General features: G+C 47.4%; 1 protein-coding gene across 2 annotated transcripts; it reads left to right on the plus strand.

The window, feature by feature from the left end:
* Positions 1–1,659: 1,659 nt before the first annotated feature.
* On the plus strand, positions 1,660–18,447 carry NECAP2 (NECAP endocytosis associated 2). 2 transcript variants are annotated; one of them, XM_048824812.2, is made up of 8 exons: positions 1,660–1,808; positions 5,331–5,431; positions 6,822–6,926; positions 9,181–9,262; positions 11,748–11,856; positions 12,752–12,929; positions 15,575–15,686; positions 16,899–18,447. In XM_048824812.2, the coding sequence occupies exons 1-7, from the start codon at positions 1,717–1,719 to the stop codon at positions 15,661–15,663; spliced, it is 756 nt and encodes a 251-aa protein (XP_048680769.1). In that variant the 5' UTR covers positions 1,660–1,716; the 3' UTR covers positions 15,664–15,686; positions 16,899–18,447. The 2 variants fall into 2 exon arrangements, with proteins under 2 accessions (XP_048680769.1, XP_048680768.2); XM_048824811.2 differs by having other exon boundaries at positions 15,575–15,659.
* The last annotated feature ends 754 nt before the right edge of the window (positions 18,448–19,201 follow it).

Below are 19,201 nucleotides of genomic sequence, written 5' to 3' on the forward strand. Positions count from 1 at the left end.
ACATCCTTCCTGAAATGTGGCACCCAGAATTGGACACAATACTCCACTTGAGGCCATATAAATGCAGAGTAGAGTGGAAGAATGACTTCTCATGTCTTACAGTATTCCTGCTAATACATCCCAGAATTATGTTTGCTTTTTTTGCACCCATGTTACACTGTTGACTCATATTTAGCTTGTGATCCACTATGACCCCCAGATCTCTTTCTGCAGTACTCCTTCCTAGGCAGTCATTTCCCATTTTGTGTGTGTGATTGTTCCTTCCTAAGTGGAGTACTTTGCATATTGAATTTCGTCCTGTTTACTTCAGACCATTTCTCCAGTTTGTCCAGATCATTTTGAATTTTAATCCTATCCTCCAAAGCACTTGCAACTCCTCTCAGCTTGGTATTGTCCACAAACTTTATAAGTGTACTGTCTATGCCATTACCTAAATCATTCATGAAGATACTGAACAGAACCTAACCCAGGACCAGTCCCCGTAGGACTTGACTCGATATGCACTTCCAGCTTGACTGTGAAGCACTGATAACTACTCTCTGGGAACGGTTTTCCAACCAGTTATGTACCCACCTTATAGTAGCTCCATCTGTATTTCCATAGTTTGTTTATGAGAAGGTCATGCGACACAGTATCAAAAGTCTTACTAAAGTCCAGATATACCACATCTACCGCTTCCCCCCATCCACAAGGTTTGTTACCCTGTCAAAGAAAGCTATTAGGTTGCTTTGACACAGTTTGTTCTTGACAAATCCATGCTGTTATTTATCACCTTATTATCATCTATGCGTCTGCAAACTGATTGCTTAATTATGTGCTGCACTATCTGTCCGGGTACCGAAGTGAAGCTGACTGGTCTGTAATTCCCCGGCACCAAGCTGCTGCTGAAATGTTCTCCACCATGTCTCACGCCCTGCACCTGCCTCCCGTTCCCCAGTGGAAGCAGCACGGGTGCCCGCGTGTGGCGCAAGCCACTGTTCAGGGGAGGATCCAGGCCTTGCCCCCCACACACCACGAAGGCCACAGCTGCCAACTGGGGGGTGCCGGGCTGGAACTGGTTCACTTCGACCACCGCCCCTGCGGCCACACGGGACAGACAAGTTCTCCCACCATTCACTGGGAAAGAGCTCACAGAGCGTCTCAGCCAACTGCAGAGCTGACTGAGCACCACGGGATACACGCCCAGGGCCCCCAGGCCTCCCCCCATCACTGTGCGCCGCCCTCTCTGGAACCGCCCAAGTCTATGGGCCAAGGCCTGGCAGCACCCCCAGAGCTTCAGACCTCCAAGGGGGCGGGGCTTAGGGAGGGAGACACTCTAGCTTCAATCCGTCCGCTACAGGAGGAGTGGGAGGAGAAGAAACCTTTTTTCTGGATAGGCTACACTAGCCTGCAGCTTCTGCCATAGAGTCCAAGTGGGAAGAGCCCCGCCCCCTGCGGGACGGTCTAGCCTGCAGCCTCTGCCATAGAGTCTATAGGGGGAAGAACTCCCGTGAGACGCTCTAGCCTGCAAGTTCTGCCATAGAATCCGAGTGGGAAGAGCTCCCGTGAGGCGCTCTAGCCTGCAGGTTCTGCCATAGAGCCCAAGGGGGAAGAGCCCCTCCCCCTGCGGGACACTCTAGCCTGCAGCCTCTGCCATAGAGTTCGCGCGCGCGCCCCCTCCCCCCGGGTGGGCGGGGCAGCGAAGGCCCCGGATTTCCGGGTCCCTTCCCGCCGAAGATGGCGGACAGCGATTACGAGTCGGTGCTGTGCGTGAAGCCGGAGGTGCACGTGTACCGGGTACCGCCGCGGGCCTCCAACCGCGGGTACAGGTGAGACGGGCCCCGGCCCGAGCCACTCCCCCCCCGGCCGGCCCGGCGCCTCTGGGCTCCCACCGGGGGCGACTGTCTGGGCCCCAGGCCGCGGTGGCAGCGGCGCGGGCGGGGCCGGGGCTCCAGCGCCGCCTCCGGGCAGCCCTGGGCTGGGCCTGACCCCCCCCCCCCCGCGGGGACTCTCCGTGGGGCCTGGCTGGCGCCTCCCCCCAGCCCCGTTTCCAGCCGCCCGCTCTCCGTGATCAGTGTCTGAGCCTGCCCCGTTTCTCCTGCCCCCCCAGGCCCCCCGCATTTCTCTCCCTGCTCGTGTCCGAAGTGTGGGGCTGCTGTTACAGCAGCACCTCGCGGCCTGCGTCGCGCTAGGCGCCGCCCGTAGCGGGGCGGTCTCTGCCCCAGAGGGCTGGCGGTGTGAGTCGACAAAGGGGAGAGTGAAAACTGAGGCTCGAGGAGGGGAATGGCCGCCCCCCCCCCCATCTTCACACCGGAGATGTGCGTTACACTGGCTCCCACGTAACGCCCCTGAACCTGGTGCTGTGACCAAGGGAGAAAGCTTGTGGCCTACCTTTCCTGGGAAAGCAGAGGCAGAGCTGAGCCCTGTGGTCGCTGAGACCCTGGCTGAGTGTGGGGGGATACAGGGAGGAGGGAGGGGTAATAGCCAAACACGTTTGCCCTGGACTTGTCCAAGATTAGCCAGCACGGCAGTGGCACAATCAGGGGTACAAGCCTGATCTTGCTAGTCCTAGCCTAGTGGTTTATCCATTAGACACGCTGCCGCTCAGTTAGGCATTGAGTATTAAAGTCATTCTACAAACTAACTTAATTAATTTTTCTAGGGATCTTCTTTTCCTCCATGTTGTAGGCTACATTTTCGCCATTAGTGTGGTGGTACTGCAGTGTTCTGCATCAGACACCTACAGCCATCGTTACCCAAGACCGCATCTTAGCATTTTTTAATATGATTTTTTTTAAATAGGTAATGAGATGGGGAGAAAATAGTAGATTCAAAGAGGAAACATGGAGAGTGCGGAAACCATAAGTTAATACGACTGACTGTCACACTATGTAGAACTGCATTTGAAATACAGATCAAAGAAAAGTGAAGTGAAAACTTGTTGCATTATAGCAGTGGCTCTCAACCTTTCCAGCCGACTGTACCCTTTTCTGGAGTCTGATTTGTCTTGTGTATCCCCAAGTTTCACCTCACTTAAAAATGATGTGCTTACAAAATCAGATGTAAAAATACGAAGTGTCATAGCACACTATGACTGAACAATTGCTGACTTTCTAATTTTTTACCATATAATTATCAAATAAATCAATTACGGTATAAATATTGTTTTTACAGTTCAGTGTATCCTGTATAGAGCAGTATAACCAAGTCATTGTCTATATGAAAATTTAGTTAGTATTGACTTCGCTAGAGCTTTTTATGTAGCCGGTTGTAAAACTAGACAAATGGCTAGAGGAATTGATGTACCCCTTGGAAGAACTCTATGTACCCCTGGTTGAGAACCACTGCATTATAAGATGTTGACCCCTCGGCCTGTTTTCTTGCAGCCCTTCTGGGATTCTTGGGACTGACTTGCTTTATAGAAGGTTATCACGTTCTCAGCTTGTGGCATGAGCGGTCTTTTAATCCAATGGTTAGAGATGGAAAAAGAGATAGTAATGAGTTCCTTAAAGTGATCATTTTAGATCCAGTCTCAACAGCAATTGCAAACCACAAAAATGAATTAAAAAACGTATGGGCTCTTTCGCTCTATTGTAGTATGTCAGTGTACTGTGTTTAACAGGGCACAACAATGGCACTTAAAATAGCATCAAACTGGCTGTGTTCACTCCCTGTATCAGGGATTCACCTACCACATGTGGTGGTCATGTAAAACCTGCATTGGGGTCATGAGATGTATTTCAGTAGCATCTTTTATACAGTGCAACAATCTCAAACCTCCTTAGGGGCAGGCCTCACAACACTCCTGTGAAAAATGATCCCCATTTACAGATGGTGAAGTTGAGGTACAGCAAAGAAGGGAAATGCACCAACTTTCACACTGTCAGGTAAAAAGCCAAGAGAAGAGCTCGAATCCTGCCTGCCAATCTTGGCTCTAACTGCAAAACAGAGCTTCCTTCCCCAAAACAGTCTCCTGATGTGCAGCTGCTTCTTTCAAAGGGCTAAAAAGAAAAGGAGGACTTGTGGCACCTTAGAGACAAACAAATTTATTTGAGCATAAGCTTTCGTGAGCTACAGCTCGCTTCATCGGATGCATGCAGTGGAAAGTACAGTGGGGAGATTTCAAAGGACTGTGTTTTCAATTGTGTTAACACCTGCTTTGGAGGACAGGCCTGCAATTCTTTGCCATGGCACGCTGAGGGAACTGTCTGAGCTGAGGACGGCGGCATTAGGTGGCGATGAATACCGCCTCTGTCTTCCGAAGCAAAAATCGGTTCAAATGGGATTTCAGCTGATAGAGAGAGAATTGGGCGGAAAATCCAAGGAGGGAGGTTAAGCAAGCAGAAAGATCTTTCCAAAACAAACCTACATATTAACCTGTGCCTGGCCTGGATTATGTAATGTAATTTGCTTGAGTCATAGTTATATCCTGCTCCTCAGTTCTACTCCCCATTTGTTTGTCTCATTTGCCTGTTATGTCCTGCTATAACCATGTCACTGATCCTCCAAGCTGCTCCATTTAGGCAGAGCCCCATGGTCTTCTGGACTGGTGAAGGGGCCTGCCTAGGCAGAGCAGCTTGCAAGATCAGGGCCTTATATTATAAGCTTTTTTGGGCAGGGTCTTTTCTCTTCTTGTAGGTCTGTAGAGTACCTACTGCTCTAGGGCAGAGACTTTTTTTATTCTGTGTGTGTACAGCACCTAGCACAAGGGAACAGTGATCCCTGATTTAGGCTACTACGCAGTAGTACAGTACAATTAATAATAGCATAGTCAATTTCTTTATGGTGCCCTAGACACTACTGCAATACAAAGAGGGAAAATAGAGGGACTTTTGAAGCCTAAGATTTTAGTTTCAGAGTAACAGCCGTGTTAGTCTGTATTACCAGCAGGAGAGTGAGTTTGTGTGTGTGGTTTTTGGAGGGGGGTGAGGGAGTGAGAGAACCTGGATTTATGCAGGAAATGTCCCACCTTTATTATCATACACATTGTGAAGAGAGTGGTCACTTTGGATGGGCTATTACCAGCAGGAGAGTGAGTTTGTGTGTGTGTGGGGGGGGGGGGGCAGAGGGTGAGAGAACCTGGATTTGTGCTGGAAATGACCCAACTTGATGATCACTTTAGATAAGCTATTACCAGCAGGACAGTGGGGGGGGGAGGAGGTATTGTTTCATGGTCTCTGTGTATATAATGTCTTCTGCAGTTTCCACGGTATGCATCCGATGAAGTGAGCTGTAGCTCACGAAAGCTCATGCTCAAATAAATTGGTTAGTCTCTAAGGTGCCACAAGTACTCCTTTTCTTTTTAAGATTTGAGTGACTTTTCTGATGTTAACAGTAGTTTTCTTCCACAGAGCTGCAGAGTGGCAGCTGGATCAGCCCTCATGGAGTGGCAGGCTACGGATAACATCCAAGGGGAAGATGGCCTTCATTAAACTGGAGGATAAGAATTCAGGTAAAGGGAAAGCCTACAGCATTCATGTGCTTTAGACTTAGGGTTTCTCCCCTCCGTTTCCTTCAGGAAAGGGCTCCCACCTCAGGCAGGCCTGTCCAGCCTTGTTAGCTATTGTCAGGAATGATCTTAAAGAGAAATGCTCAGTGCTGGAACCTGAAAGATCCTGGATGTATAGTCATGTTCATTTGAAACTGTGTACTGGGGTGTTTTTACAAGCGGGAGTGGTGCTAAAGCCAAAGAGGCTGCCTGCTCAGTAGGCTTCTTCCTTTCTCTGTACTGTAATTCTTTGGAGAGGGTTGCCACTTGCTATGCGCTTTGCTGTGGGCTTTTATGCTCCTTAATCTTGTGCAGTGCTTGGATGCCCCGACAATAGCTGCCTTGGAGAAAAACTCACTTCAGTAACAGGATTGGAGCTGCCATCTTCCCCATGTGGCAGAATGACTTCATGTGAGTGCTGAAAAGTGCCTTGGAAGCTAACCAAGAGGCTGGTGAGAAGGAAGCCATACAAGTATCTGCGGTGTGAAATGAGCCAGGTCTGTGCTCTTGATAAAAAGCTGCAGGTCAACAACTGGGAAAACCCGTCTGGCTCCAGCCTGTGAAATCCACAGAAAAGCACTTTCCATCTATAGCCCATGCCCAATAATTCTCTTCCTCCTTCCCAGAGGGAGGCTGCTAGCCCTTCCAGGGTAGTGGATGTTACAGCAGAACTTTAGATTTAGCTACGGTGGCTTAACGAGGTGGTGCTTTTGTGTTCATAAGCAGATGTACAGACAACTGCATGAGTGGTGCATTCTGGGAAACACTTCTGCTAGACTGGGGTGTTCATTATAATTCTCCCATCTCCCCATGCAGGGACCTTCATCACTGCAGTTCTCACTCTGGGTGATGGGAACTCCATGTGGCTGCCTCTAGAGCCCTATTGTTCTCCCCACGCCAAGCTCAGGTCAGAAAGAGGTTGGTCACTGAAGAGAAACAGAGTTCTCTCTCTCCCCTCCCCACCCCCGATTGCCTGGGCTCTCTGTGACTGCAGTGTCCTTGGCCCCTCTTTCTTCCAGGCTTTCTTGTGTGGCAGTGCCTTGCTCTTACGTTCCTTGGGATCAGCCGAGTAGCCCAGTAAGTGCATTCGTTCTGGGTCGGTAGCTGTGCTAGAAGAGACTTATTATCTAAGGCTGGAAGAGTTAAGGGGTCTCAGTCTAGGAAATGTGGTCGAATTGTTAGAACCCAGAACGAGAATCCCTTAGATCCTGGGGATAAAACCTATCATCCAGGAGAATTGTCATGCTTAATTCATTGTGTGTAAAGTGCTGTTTTTGTATGTATTGTATCCCAATGAAGAATAGGAGAACACTGAGTTATTGAACTATTGTGTGTTTCCTACTCTTGTTTCTAGGAGAACTTTTTGCCCAGGCACCTGTGGACCAGTTTCCTAGCATCGCTGTAGAGGGTGTGACAGATTCCAGCAGATATTTTGTCATCCGGGTTGAAGATGAAAGTGGTATGGGCGGTGTTCAAATAGATCACTTTTCTTCTGCATACTGAGGCATACAAGTCTTGGGGAATAAGTTTCTTTAGCAGGTTTCCATTATTATTATTCTGATGATACAGGTTCTTGATTTGAAAGGGATAAATGTACATTACATCTAAAGTCCAGCCTAGAAGTGTAGGGCAGTTGATTGCAAAGGAGATAGGTAATGGGATCAGGAGCCTTTCAGTCCAGATCCATCTTGAAGTCAATAATGATCAGAAATTGTTACCGCCAGACTATGGTTCAGCCTCCTGCATGAAATGAATTCTTTGTTACACTAGAGCTGATGGGAAAAACTTTCCCAGGACTGTGTTATGTCAGAAATTGCAGTTCCATCAAAATTGGAACACTTTGCGAAATCATGTCAATTTTTCCAAAATTTAGTTTTGGAGAAAAAACAAAATAAAAGTTCTGACTGTGTCAAAATGTCTCATTTCCACATTCTTGGTGCCAAAAACTTCAATTTTTTGTTAGAAATTAATTTTCATTTGGAATTTTTTAAAATTTTGTATTCTGTGTAATCTATAATACAAATCTAAATTGAAATAGTTTTGATCAATCCAAAACAATTTTTTCTCAGAACTTTCCTTTTCAAAGAATTTATGAATTTTGGGGTTTTGTTCCAATTCAAAACAAAGCCAGATTTCAAAATGCTTTGTGAAATGGGATTTCCATCCTCCACACAATTCTAGTCTACACACTGAATCAGTTTAAAAAAAAAAAAAATTTCTTAAGCTGTGCAAGCACCTGTGTGGATACATTTATATTCGTTTAAAACTGGTTATGTCCATTTAGCTTATTCCTGTAAATTTACCAATAGAAGCTAAACTGATATAAGACCAATGTAAGAGAGTTCACACTCAGTTATGCTGGTTTAATGAAATCTGTTTAAAATTGCACCTTTAACTAAATTGGGACAACTTTGTGTGTGGACCAGGCAGTAGTCCAGTTTCTAGTAGGAAGTGACACCACGGTACAAAAAGCATTCTTGATTGGCAGTCTCAGCAGAGAGGCCAAGGCTAAAATAGGCTACAGGTCATGGGTGAGAAACAAGTGGGAGAATATAGGGGAACATGTACTGGTGCTGGCTATACTTGTCATTTCTGTGGATAAACAAAATCTGTCTCCAGTGCTGTCAACTTAACAACTTTCACCAGTATTAAATCCACTTCATTTGTTTTAAATGAGTTTCACGGAACCATCTCAAGGCTGGAAGATTCCAGGCCTAGATTTTTTTTATAACCTGAATAAAGGCTGGCTGTGGTGCAGGGTGGAGAGCTGGCTATTACAGTGGGAGGAGAGCCTGCTTTCTCTTAAGTGTGTGAGTGAGAGAGAGAGAATATAGGGGAGAAGGGTGTCAAACAGGGGAAGGTTCTGAAAGGTAAATTTCAACTGCTGAACAATATTCTCAGGGCTGAGGGGATAGGTTTCACTTTAACCGTAAAGGAACCAAATTCTGATCCATACCTATTGGAGAGATTGTTCAAACCTAGAGTTAGGGTAAATGCCACAGGGGCTGAGCAGCTCTTAAATGGGGCCACAAACTGCAGGTGGCTGTGGGTGCCACAGGGCACCCAAAGAAAATCAGAGGCCCTAGTAAATGCCTTATTTGTATTGCCAAAGCACCTAGAAACACTAGTTATAGACCACGGCCCCCATTGTGTGAGGGGCTGTACAAACACAAAACAAATCCAATGGCAAAGGCCAGGGAGGATGCTGAGGTGCAGCTAGATGTCACTGAACAGTATCTTCTTCTGGTGGAGAGTGTTCATGTCAGATATCTAATACTGCCTCCACTTCCTTTCTCCAACCTCCTTAACCCTTGGCGGTTGGAGAAAGGAAAGGAAGGGGAAAGCTAGCCTTTAGCCCATGTGATCTTGGGACACTCCTGACACTGGAAAGGTCCATCCTGAAAGCCAGCTTTTGCATCTTCATTTGATGTAAATTGGAAATGTTGGTTAGCGTTGTTGGGTAGATGGGCCCTTTGATCCAACTACCCTGTAGAGGAGAAACAAACACCCCCGGCTGTTAGGCTGAGCAAAGGCAGAGGCTGGGATAAGAAATAGAATTCAGCTATTAAATATGCTCTCCTGAGTCCTAAGAGAATGGCAGGGCTATGAAATGTGTGAAAGCACAATGCAGGAAGAGCGAGTGTCTCCTTTTCACTTGTGGAGGGTTGTTAATTTGTTGTTGAATCCAGCATTCGCTCTCCGTTGTTTCCCAGGGCGCCGTGCATTTATTGGAGTTGGATTTGTAGACCGAGGGGATGCTTTTGACTTCAATGTAGCCATTCAAGACCACTTTAAGTGAGTTTTCTTCTCTTCCTTTGCTCTCTGGGCTGGGTTGTTTTTGTGGCATTCGCACAGTTTGGTAGGTGTTTGCCAAAATTGCTGCAGTTGGAAGCTGTTAGCTCTTGACTCACTAGGGAGGGGAAACATGGTCAGGGGAGTGTTACAGGGCAGACAGGTACTGTTTGTACAGAAAACAAATGTGGAACATTTTTGTCTTGCCAAAATTTCCCAAGCCCCCCACAGAGGGAGTAAGACTTCTCTGCTGGGCCCTCACATGCCAGTCCACACGGGTTCCTCCCTGGCTGCTGTTTCCCCTTTATCTCCTTCCTCCAAGCCGCTGGTTGCCATTTTTGTTCTCGTCCCATGGCCAGAACGGGTGAGCGACCACCTCTGAGAGGCGTGGCTGTGGTTCTAACTGCTAGCAGAAAGCGAGGCTGTGCACTAGCCCAGGGAGGTTATTTGCTCCTTCCCGCACTGTGGGCCTGTCGGGATGAGCAGAGCAGTGAGACAGTGACTGAGTAACTGTTCCTTGCTGGCATCGCACGTGCTGGGCTGCTGTCACTGTGAATAGCAGGAGTAGCTTTGTCTGCGCTGCTTCACTGCAGTTACTACAGCTGGCTGGTCCTCAGGACACACATGCATATTGAAAGAGTCACTACTGCACCCAGGCAGGCTTTAAAAATAAACTTGGTAACATTTCCTTAAAACAGCCTGCTGGTTTTTGCACACTTTCTTTACTGCCCGCTACCAGGGGTATCCACTGAGCTGCTTTCAGAAATCCAAGCAAGTCAGATTTGTTTAAAGGGACAACTCAAAATGGCCCCATCACGCTGTCTGGAGTGGTTCATGGCTGAGAGTGCCGACCTCAGGGCAGACTGTCAAAACACAAGGCAGAGACCCCAAGCTGGTGGTATGTTCTGTAATTAGATTTCACCAAGCCAGTAACAAATGTGAACTCCTAACGCACAATAACAGTCTTCCCATGGAGTCACAGACAGTCCCCTTGGGCATTCCAGTCTATCTTGCCACCCAGGCAAGCTGGACTTAGTGATAGCTGATTGCCATACACCGAAGCTCACAAAAGATTCAGATTGCTTCCAGTGCCAAGAGACCAGTCACTTACCCCAGGTCAGTTTGTACCTGAGATCTCTCACCCAAACCAACACCTGTAGCCAATCTTATAGTAAGCTAAGGATTTATTAACTAGGAAAAAGAAATGAGTTATGTACAAGATATTTTACACAAAGGAGTTAGTCTATGGTTCCGAAAGGTGACAGAGTTGTAATAATCTATTAGCACTGAATGTCTTTTAGGGCTCACCCAGGTTGATCCTGGGAATCTCTGCGTCTGGTTCCTAGCTCCAGCCCTGTGAGAGTCAGAATATTTTCTTGTGTCCCTGTTTTATCCCCTTCTTCCAACTTTCAAGCTGATGGGCTGGGTTTCTTGCAAGTAGCATCTTCATGGGCGTGAGAGAGGCCATTTACCGAGTCTTTGTATCATGATGTTCCACAGTGGCCCATTTAGTTTTGATAGCCCTTCTTGATGGGCGGTGGACCATTCCTCTGGGTTGGGTTCAGAGCAGTCATTTTTAGTTATAAAGCAAAACATACATAATCTTCTTATTGCATGGGATATAGACATGGCAAGTTAAATTAATGCATGCAGCAACTCACAAGCATTCCATAGAGACTAAACACATTCTTACAAGTCTAACACCTATCTTGAACAATATTAACATACAGGTGAGCTGGTCTGGTTTCCAGCTATGACCTACAGTTTTGGCAAGAGCTGACAGCTGGTCTGCCTGCATCACAGCCCCAACTGAGAATTTTTTATAAAACCTGGTGATTTAGCTGAAAAATACACAAGTAGGTTGGTTTTGAGCAAATAAGTTTTCCACTGTAGAGTGTGCTTTCCAACCAATGCGGTGTTAACAGCAGAGCTGACTAATTGAATTTTTTTTTTTTGTTTGGTGACCAAACCAGGGGGTTGGAGTGAAGTTAATTTCAAACCGAAAATGATTTTTTTGGTTTCTCACTGAAACAGAAAACTGGAGAAAGTTTCGGTCAAGCAGAAACAATCCTGTTCGAATGTCTATTCACAGCAACAATTTTGAAACCACCTGTTCTGATTTTTTTCAAAACAAACTGTTCTGACGTTTGTTGGCAGAAACTCTTTGCTGAATTTGACGAGGAGCTCTGGTGCCCCCAAAATGCGTTATTTGGCAAATAGTAAAAATTTTGCCCAGCTCTAATTGATGGCCCAAAAGTGAAACTGGCTTCATTGATTTTAACTGTCAGGGCCCAGAGACATGCAAAAAAACCCAAATTGGATTTTTAAAATTCATTGTTAAGACTGTGCTGGTAATGAAAGAAACGCAACTTGTTTCCAATGTGGATTTTAAATGGCCTACATTCCTTGTACCAGCACTGCACTTAGCCATGAGCAGCTCTCATATGTGCTCTGTCCTCATTTTACACCTTTCGTTTTCCCTGTACAGATGGGTTAAACAGCAGAGTGAGCTTGCAAAACAAGCCCAGAACCCAGATCAGGGACCCAAACTAGACCTGGGCTTCAAGGAGGGACAGACCATCAAACTGAACATTGCGGTGAGATGCTTTTCTTGGTTAGTCTGCTGCTTCCACCAAGTAAAACTGCCCCAGCACACTCCGTAGAGGCGCTCCCAGCGCTCCTCTTGCCACATGTAGTTTGATTGTAGAGTCTATTGTTTGAGACACATGGAAGCTCACCTTTACAGGTGCGTAAGGCTGACTTACCGAGTACCAGCCCTCTAAGAATGATCAGCCTGGCTCTGCCAAAGCCAGATAGTTATTGGTTGCAATAGTGATGAGGTCTTAGCAGTGTAGTGGGGCTTTGCTACAATTCCAATAACCCTGTCCCCGGTCACACCAACATGTTAGATGGGTTGAAAAAAGGAGCCATGTGGGGAATGTTTCAGACCATCTCCCTGTTCTCTTTTGCTAAATTCAGTTTTTGTAATTGGCAAAATACGACCTGCTTTAGCTAGTGGAGGTAGCCAAAGCCTGCCACGCTCCCTCCCCACTCTCTGGCTGGGCTGCAGTGGGGAAGCCCTGGAAATCCCTTGCAGGAGGAATGGTTGTGTAATGCGTCTGTCGGGGGGGGGGGTGTTGTGTCCCCCTCTGCCCGATCCACGGGGGATGGGAGTCTGTGACCCCTCCCAACTACAGAACTGGGCTCTAGCTCAAGCTGTATATAGTCATGCATTTGGCACTAGAGGTCGCTGGTTCAGTCCCTGGTGAAGGCCAAGATGGCAGTGGAACTTCAAAGGGAAGCAGCCTCTCTCTTGCCCCGCCCCCAGACTCTCTGCTGTGCTCGTGAGAAGAGCATAAAAGAATCAGCGACATAAGAGGCTTCCCATGTGCAATAACCACTGGAGACAATTGTGCCAAAGCATTGACTGATGCTCACAACAGCTGCATTTAAGCTGATGTTACGAGTTGTGTCTTTTTCATTTCCCTTTAGAACATGAAGAAAAAAGAAGGAGCAGCAGGGAACAGCAAACTGCGCCCAGCAGGGCCTGGGGGCCTCAGCCTGCTCCCACCCCCTCCTGCAGGGAGATCTCCTGCTCTGATCCCTCCTCCAGGGGAGCAGCTTCCATCATGCCCTGCGGACTCCCAGCCAACAAGCACTGCTAACATAGGTCTGTGTTCATGGGCAAGCTTAATTTTCTTTAGGTCTATTTATACCTGCCAGTGCCCATTGCCATGGTATCTGGGAGCTTCTGTAGGCATTTCTATGGCACTTCTCAGCACAGTGTGAGACATATCAAAATTACCTCTAGGAAAGACAGATCTTTTCCTTTTAAGGCAGTTCCCTTTCCTTGGTGGGCTGATTCCTTCTGATTTGGATATTGTTTCTACTCTGTTTAGGAAGATGCTTGTTTAGCTATTGGGGAGGGATAGCTCCGTGGTTTGAGCATCGGCCTGCTAAACCCAGGGTTGTGAGTTCAATCCTTGAGGGGGCCATTTAGGGATCTGGGGCAAAAATTGGGGATTGGCCCTGCTTTGAGCAGGGGGTTGGACTAGATGACCTCCTGAGGTCCCTTCCAACCCTGAGATTCTATGATTTTAGACAGGTGTCTTGTGGTGTGCTGTGAATGTGGCAAGATTCAGGATCAGGCTGGCAAGTTTGTTCCATGATTGTAAAACTCACTGGATCCTACAGCTTTCCCCAGCCTCACAGGATTCAACCCGGCCTCTGTCAGCTGCAGCATCCCAACTGAGTGTAACACGTGGTGGGGAACATAGGGAGAAGACTGGCCCTTGGGTAACTCAGCCCTGAGCCATCCAGGGCTTTGAAGATGAGAAGAAAGGTCTTGAACTAATCCTAGAATTCAACCCACAGCCAATGCAAGGGGCTGGTGTGGTGTGTTCACAAGTTTGTGATTCTGTTTAAATGGTGAGCTACTCACCTGCTGCAGCATCCAGATACCTCCCTGCACCAATCCCACGTCATGTGAATTGCAGTAGTATAGTGCTGATGTGACAAATGCATTGATCACTTTAGTGTTGTAAGGAGCAGGGGGCTGAAAACCCTTTTGAGGAATCTTTAGTGGGGCTCAGCAGCACCTGAGAAGCTGGTCAGATGTGCAGCTAGATCTAAGCAGGCTCGAGAGAGGCTGCTTGAAGGGAGCTGACATGGCTAACTAGATCAGGTAGTAGATCTGATACGATCAGACTAGTTGAATCGTCATCACCCAGTAATCACACTGGTTAACTGTGGAATGGAAACCACATAGACTAGTCAGGCCCAGTCCCATCATGGCAGAAGTTAACATAAAACTTCCTCTTTCCCTCAGACGTTGCAGCCTTCATTTAGCACAGTGACAAAAGGGAGGCTAAAGCATCAGCATAGGAGCTAACAGAGGTTTCTATACTGGCCAGTCATAGTATAACAATGTGTGGCATTATCATGTGGTTTCTGATTGTTACCACCTCCTCCTGGCTTGCATCTGCATGGATTATAAACATCACTTCCCTCGGGAACTCCCGCACATACCTTGAGATGGCAGGTGTCTCTGGTCTCCTAAGAGACCACCTGTTTATGCCCACATGGTACCTTCTGCCGTCCAGCTAAGGAACCAGTTAAATCTTACTTCCAAGGGAATTGTTCAGGTAGGATCAATATGGTCACTTGGGTTTATGCAGCTGTGTTTCCAGAGCAGGCGTGTGAGACAAAGTTCAAGGAAGCTGAGCAACATGTGAATTTCACTTCCCCTGTATCTTCTGTGGAGCACTAAATCTGTGCTGGACCCTGGGATTATTTTTGTGCCTGTGCCAAGACCTTGTGATCACTTTTTTTTAACGGTAGAAAACCTTTTATTAATAATCCCTAGCTCCTAACTGGTGCTTTTTTATCAGTAGATCTTTGTGAAGCACTTTGAGATCAGTATCATCCCCACTTTACAGAAGGGGAAACTGAGGCACAGAGCGGTAACTTGCCCAAGGTCTCCCAGCAGGCTAGTAGCAGAAATGGGAGTAGAACTCAGGTGTCTGTCTGGGTGCTCAGAATTCTGGTTCGTTTTGGCAGCACTTTGAGTCTGTGATTGTAAGAATTCAGCCTGGCAGATGCATTGTGTGAGGTCTCAGAGTAGCAGCCGTGTTAGTCTGTATTCGCAAAAAGAAAAGGAGTACTTGTGGCACCTTAGAGACTAACCAATTTATCTGAGCATAAGCTTTCGTGAGCTACAGCTCACTTCATCAGATGCATCCGATGAAGTGAGCTGTAGCTCACGAAAGCTTATGCTCAAATAAATTGGTTAGTCTCTAAGGTGCCACAAGTACTCCTTTTCTTTTTGTGTGAGGTCTGTGAGGCTAGGAATGTCTATTATATCTCTAGACAGAGGCAAAAATTGTGGCCTCCTCTCCCTCATCGGTACCATTTGTAGAGTCACTTTTCAGCATGGAATCATGCTGTAAATATAACCTGTCATGTTATGTTTGGCTTTGGCAAATGCCATCAGTCTCCACCTTCCAAGGCCACCAGTGCTGCTGCTTGGTCTGCTGTAGAGATCTCAAAGAAGCAGCTCAAGTCATTCCTCTCTCAAGCCAGAAGCTGACCCGTTCAACTAATTGGCTTAAAAAACAATTTAGCTAAGCCCGTGAGAAGAGCTAGGTGGACATGGCTAGCTAGGTTTCCATCTGGCTTGTATTAGTTTTATTGGTAAAGATGTGGTGCCTTCCTGGGGCCATAAGGAACTAGGGTTGGTGGGAAATAACTGATGGGGGGTGAAATCTGATCTTTCTTTTTTCTTTTCCTTCCTTTGAATTTCCTGGTTTCTGGCAGATGCTGCTTGGTCTTGGCCACAGCCCGGTGGTGCCGCCACAGCCTCCAGCGCCGATATCTGGGGAGACTTTGCCAAAGCGTCAGGGTGAGGCCATTCCTGCTGTTCAGTGTGGTGTGTAGCTGAGTGAGCAGGGGTGGCTTTCTGGGTGGGAACAGTTACGTTGTGTTGGCAGCCCTGGAGAGCAAATCCCCGTCACCACTGGACAGTTCAGCTCAGCCAGTGGCAACGCAGGCATCCTCCAGGGTGCTCCCAATGCACGCCTCCCCTGAACTAGAAGAGCACCGTTCTCTGGGCGAGAAGGGATAGCTGTCCTTGACTCCTCTGTTTAAATTGCCAGCCAGGTGAGGGGTGAGTTAACGTGGACGTTCATCCATTAGAAAGAGGACTGAGTGCGACAGTATTTGTTGGCGCTCTGTATTGTCCCCTAACATCCCTGTTGTCTGTGACTGCAGCCTGTTTACTATGGGATAACTATCCCACACAGCCATCCTGCTGGGATGCTGGGAGAACGGTGGGGAGACAGGGCACTGTAGGTCTACTACAAGGTAAACTAGGTGAGGTCAACACTGGATGTGGGGTACAGTGTTGACCTTGCCTAGCTACCTCCGGGAAGCACAAAAAGTGCCTTGTCTCCATAATTACCGCATCTTTCTCTCACTGTAGAGCCCCCCTTCAAAGCAGTGAAGAGAACGCCCGAGTGTGAACTAAGGGTCTGTCATCACTGCAATTAGCCTGGCTGACTGGCAGCTGGGTTAGCGGAGCCTGGGTGTGAGCAGCCCGTCGAGTTACTGTGTCCTCACTGGTATTGTGCTCCCCTGTGTGTGTTGCTAAGACTTCTGGGGGAACATTCCATCATTTTTTGCTGAGCTTCTCTAGGATTCTTTCTCAGTGAATTGTGGGCAAATTTGTCTGTCCTTGTGGGCACCCAGGAGAATCATGGGAAGACACTGGAGGACTATCCGCCTGATTTTGCCTGCATCCTTACTGTAAAGTGGGAGGGTTCCCAGCCCAAGAGAAAGCAGCACCCAAGCTCTAACTCTCTCCCGCAGCCAGGTCAGCCCGCCCAGGTTTAAAGCCCCAACAAACTTAGGTGAGAGGGTTTTGTGGGTGGGTGGGAGGCCGATAGGGGCAGCTCCTTAGGAAGAGTCCAAGTTAACTCTGCATTGAAGACAGACTCTATGAGGGGTTTTGATCTCTGCAATATATGGCAGCTTGGCCAACACTCACAGTCCGGGTCGGCGCGACCAGCCCTTCAAGAGGCAACCCGCAGCCTTAGCCCAAACCACCTTCAGTATCTCAAAGCACGGTTTTGTTTTCTTCCAGGTCTGCATCTACCCAAAATCAGCAGAGCCCGGGCTGGGTTCAGTTCTAAACCAGACACCCTGTCTGCTTTCCTGTGTGGATGCTGGGGAAGGAACCTCTTCACTTCACTGTGGACCAAAGCCTGGGGGAAGCCCCCCTACACGCGGAGCTAACAGGCCATTTCAAGAGATCCCAGTCCGTGACTGGTTGTAGCCTTTTGTAGCTTTCTTGGGCATTACAAGAAAGGGGCGAGAGCTATGCAAAAACCAAAAAGTGCCCTGTGACTGCAGTGTGGAAATAAGTTCCCCAGTGCTGGGGAGAGTGATGCCTTAAACTCTGAACTCTCAACAGATACCAGCAGCCCCAGCAACTGGGGCTCTTAATTCTGCTCTGAGATCACAGCAAACTGTAGAGGACTATAAACCTGGAGGGGGGGGGGGGAACGATTGTTCCCCTCCCCCGCCTTCTCCAAACCAGCACACTGTGGTGTTTACATATTTCCAACAAGGATGCTTTGCGTATCGCTTCTTCCTCCCTCTCCTTATTTGCAGCCTGTTGACTAATGTAACTAAGGATAGCCAAAGACAGTAACTTGACCTGGTACCCTTCGACAAACAGATGCTTTATTAAAGAGCTTGTGGTGAGGGGGGAGTGAAGAGCAGTATTCGAAGACTCCAATTTGGATTAAATCTTGTTAGCATTTGCTGTCTGATGTGGTAATGGGCTATGCAATAGATGTGGAATGACACCTGCAATGCAAGCATGTGCGGCAAGGGATCGGCAGGGTTAACAACTGGCTACCCCTTCCACGGCAGCTGAGTGCTGCCATGAGATGCCTCAGCTGTATGCCGGGGCACTTCTCACCTTGAATAGTTTGTTGTTGGGGTGGTGGTGGAAGAAATACTCCCCATCTGGCAGTAGGAAGGACAGTGGGATTGATATATAGACAGCATGACCTTTTAATGCTGCCAAGAACTGTTTTAGTGTCATCCTTGCCAAGACTTCTACAGCAAATTGGTGCATGTCTTCTGAAGTGCTGCCTTGTCACTGAGATGTGCCTTTTTGAAAGGTGCTAACAAATGGCCTGAGAGCTTCTGAGCACTTAGATTAACTACAATAGGTAACTGATGGGGAAAAGCTGTTAATTGGACTACTCTGGTTAATTAGCTGTAACTGAGCAAAACTCTGAAATTCCTTAAGTTTTCATGGTTTGATATTAAGTCTCTGACATAGTTAGATGCAATGAAGGACAGAGCTATGGTTGCCTTTTTTATGGAGCTGGGCTTAAGATTTCTCTTTTAAAAAAAATATTTTCTTATCTATTTATTTCGAGGTGAAGGCCTTTACCAGTATGAAGTCCTGCTATTTTTTTAAGTGTTCCAACTTTGTCTGTCTTTTTTTTTTTTTTTTTTAATTTCAAACTGGATGATGAGGATTTGATTTTCTGGTATTTAAAAAAAAAATCCCGAGAATGTGCTTAATTTTGCCTCTTTGAGCCACTGGAAGAGCACGTAGGAAAAACAGGTGGGAAATGTAACATTAAATTAACAATAAAATGTTTTGAGGGTAAGTATGATTCCTGTTTGTTTTTCAGAGTTATCCAACATGAATTAGACAGGCTCTGCTGTGATTGTAGGGAATTATTCCCTGATTTATCTTCTTCCTGATATAGAGAGGGGCGCAGCTGGGTACCAGAAGTATATGCACTGAAATACCAAGGCAGCTGCCAATGGTCTGAGGGCATGTGGGGAAGGCACAGTAGAAATGTGCTGAATAACAATGACCTTAACATCTAGCACAACCACACAGGACCCAAGTGGAATGAAGGGTACGAATAACCTGACAAGGTGATGGGGTCTGTTGAACAGTTGGCGTTATGGCTGGCAAGGTGGTCTCCTGTGGTGGTGAGAAGAATGAATTAGGTGGAATGTTCAGAGTGTAGCATTCATGAGGCAGCACATGACCACCAGTAGCGTTGATCTGGCATATACCCTACCCTGCTTCCATTGTCTTCAAGTATCAAACCCCCTCAGCCCCCCAAGAGTGAGGGCAGTGCCATCTGTCTCTTGCCAAGGAGCTGAGAGCAGAAGTGAGAATCCTGCACAGACGGGAACTTCGGGGAAAAATGTGTCATTTGGCTGGCTGGCGCCTCCTGCTGGGGAGAGATCAGAGCCTCCTAAGGGCCTGAGCTGAAGCCGGTGGAAACTCTTCCTTTGTGTTCAGTGGGCTTTGAAAGAGCTAGTGTGTGAGGAACACTGGTCTGGACTGATTGGACAAGCAAATCCTCTGCCCCATCTGCTAATGCTGAGCAAGGGAGAAGGGTT

The sequence above is a fragment of the Caretta caretta genome, chromosome 18 (assembly GCF_965140235.1).
Source record: "Caretta caretta isolate rCarCar2 chromosome 18, rCarCar1.hap1, whole genome shotgun sequence".
NCBI classification, from domain to species: Eukaryota; Metazoa; Chordata; order Testudines; family Cheloniidae; genus Caretta; species Caretta caretta.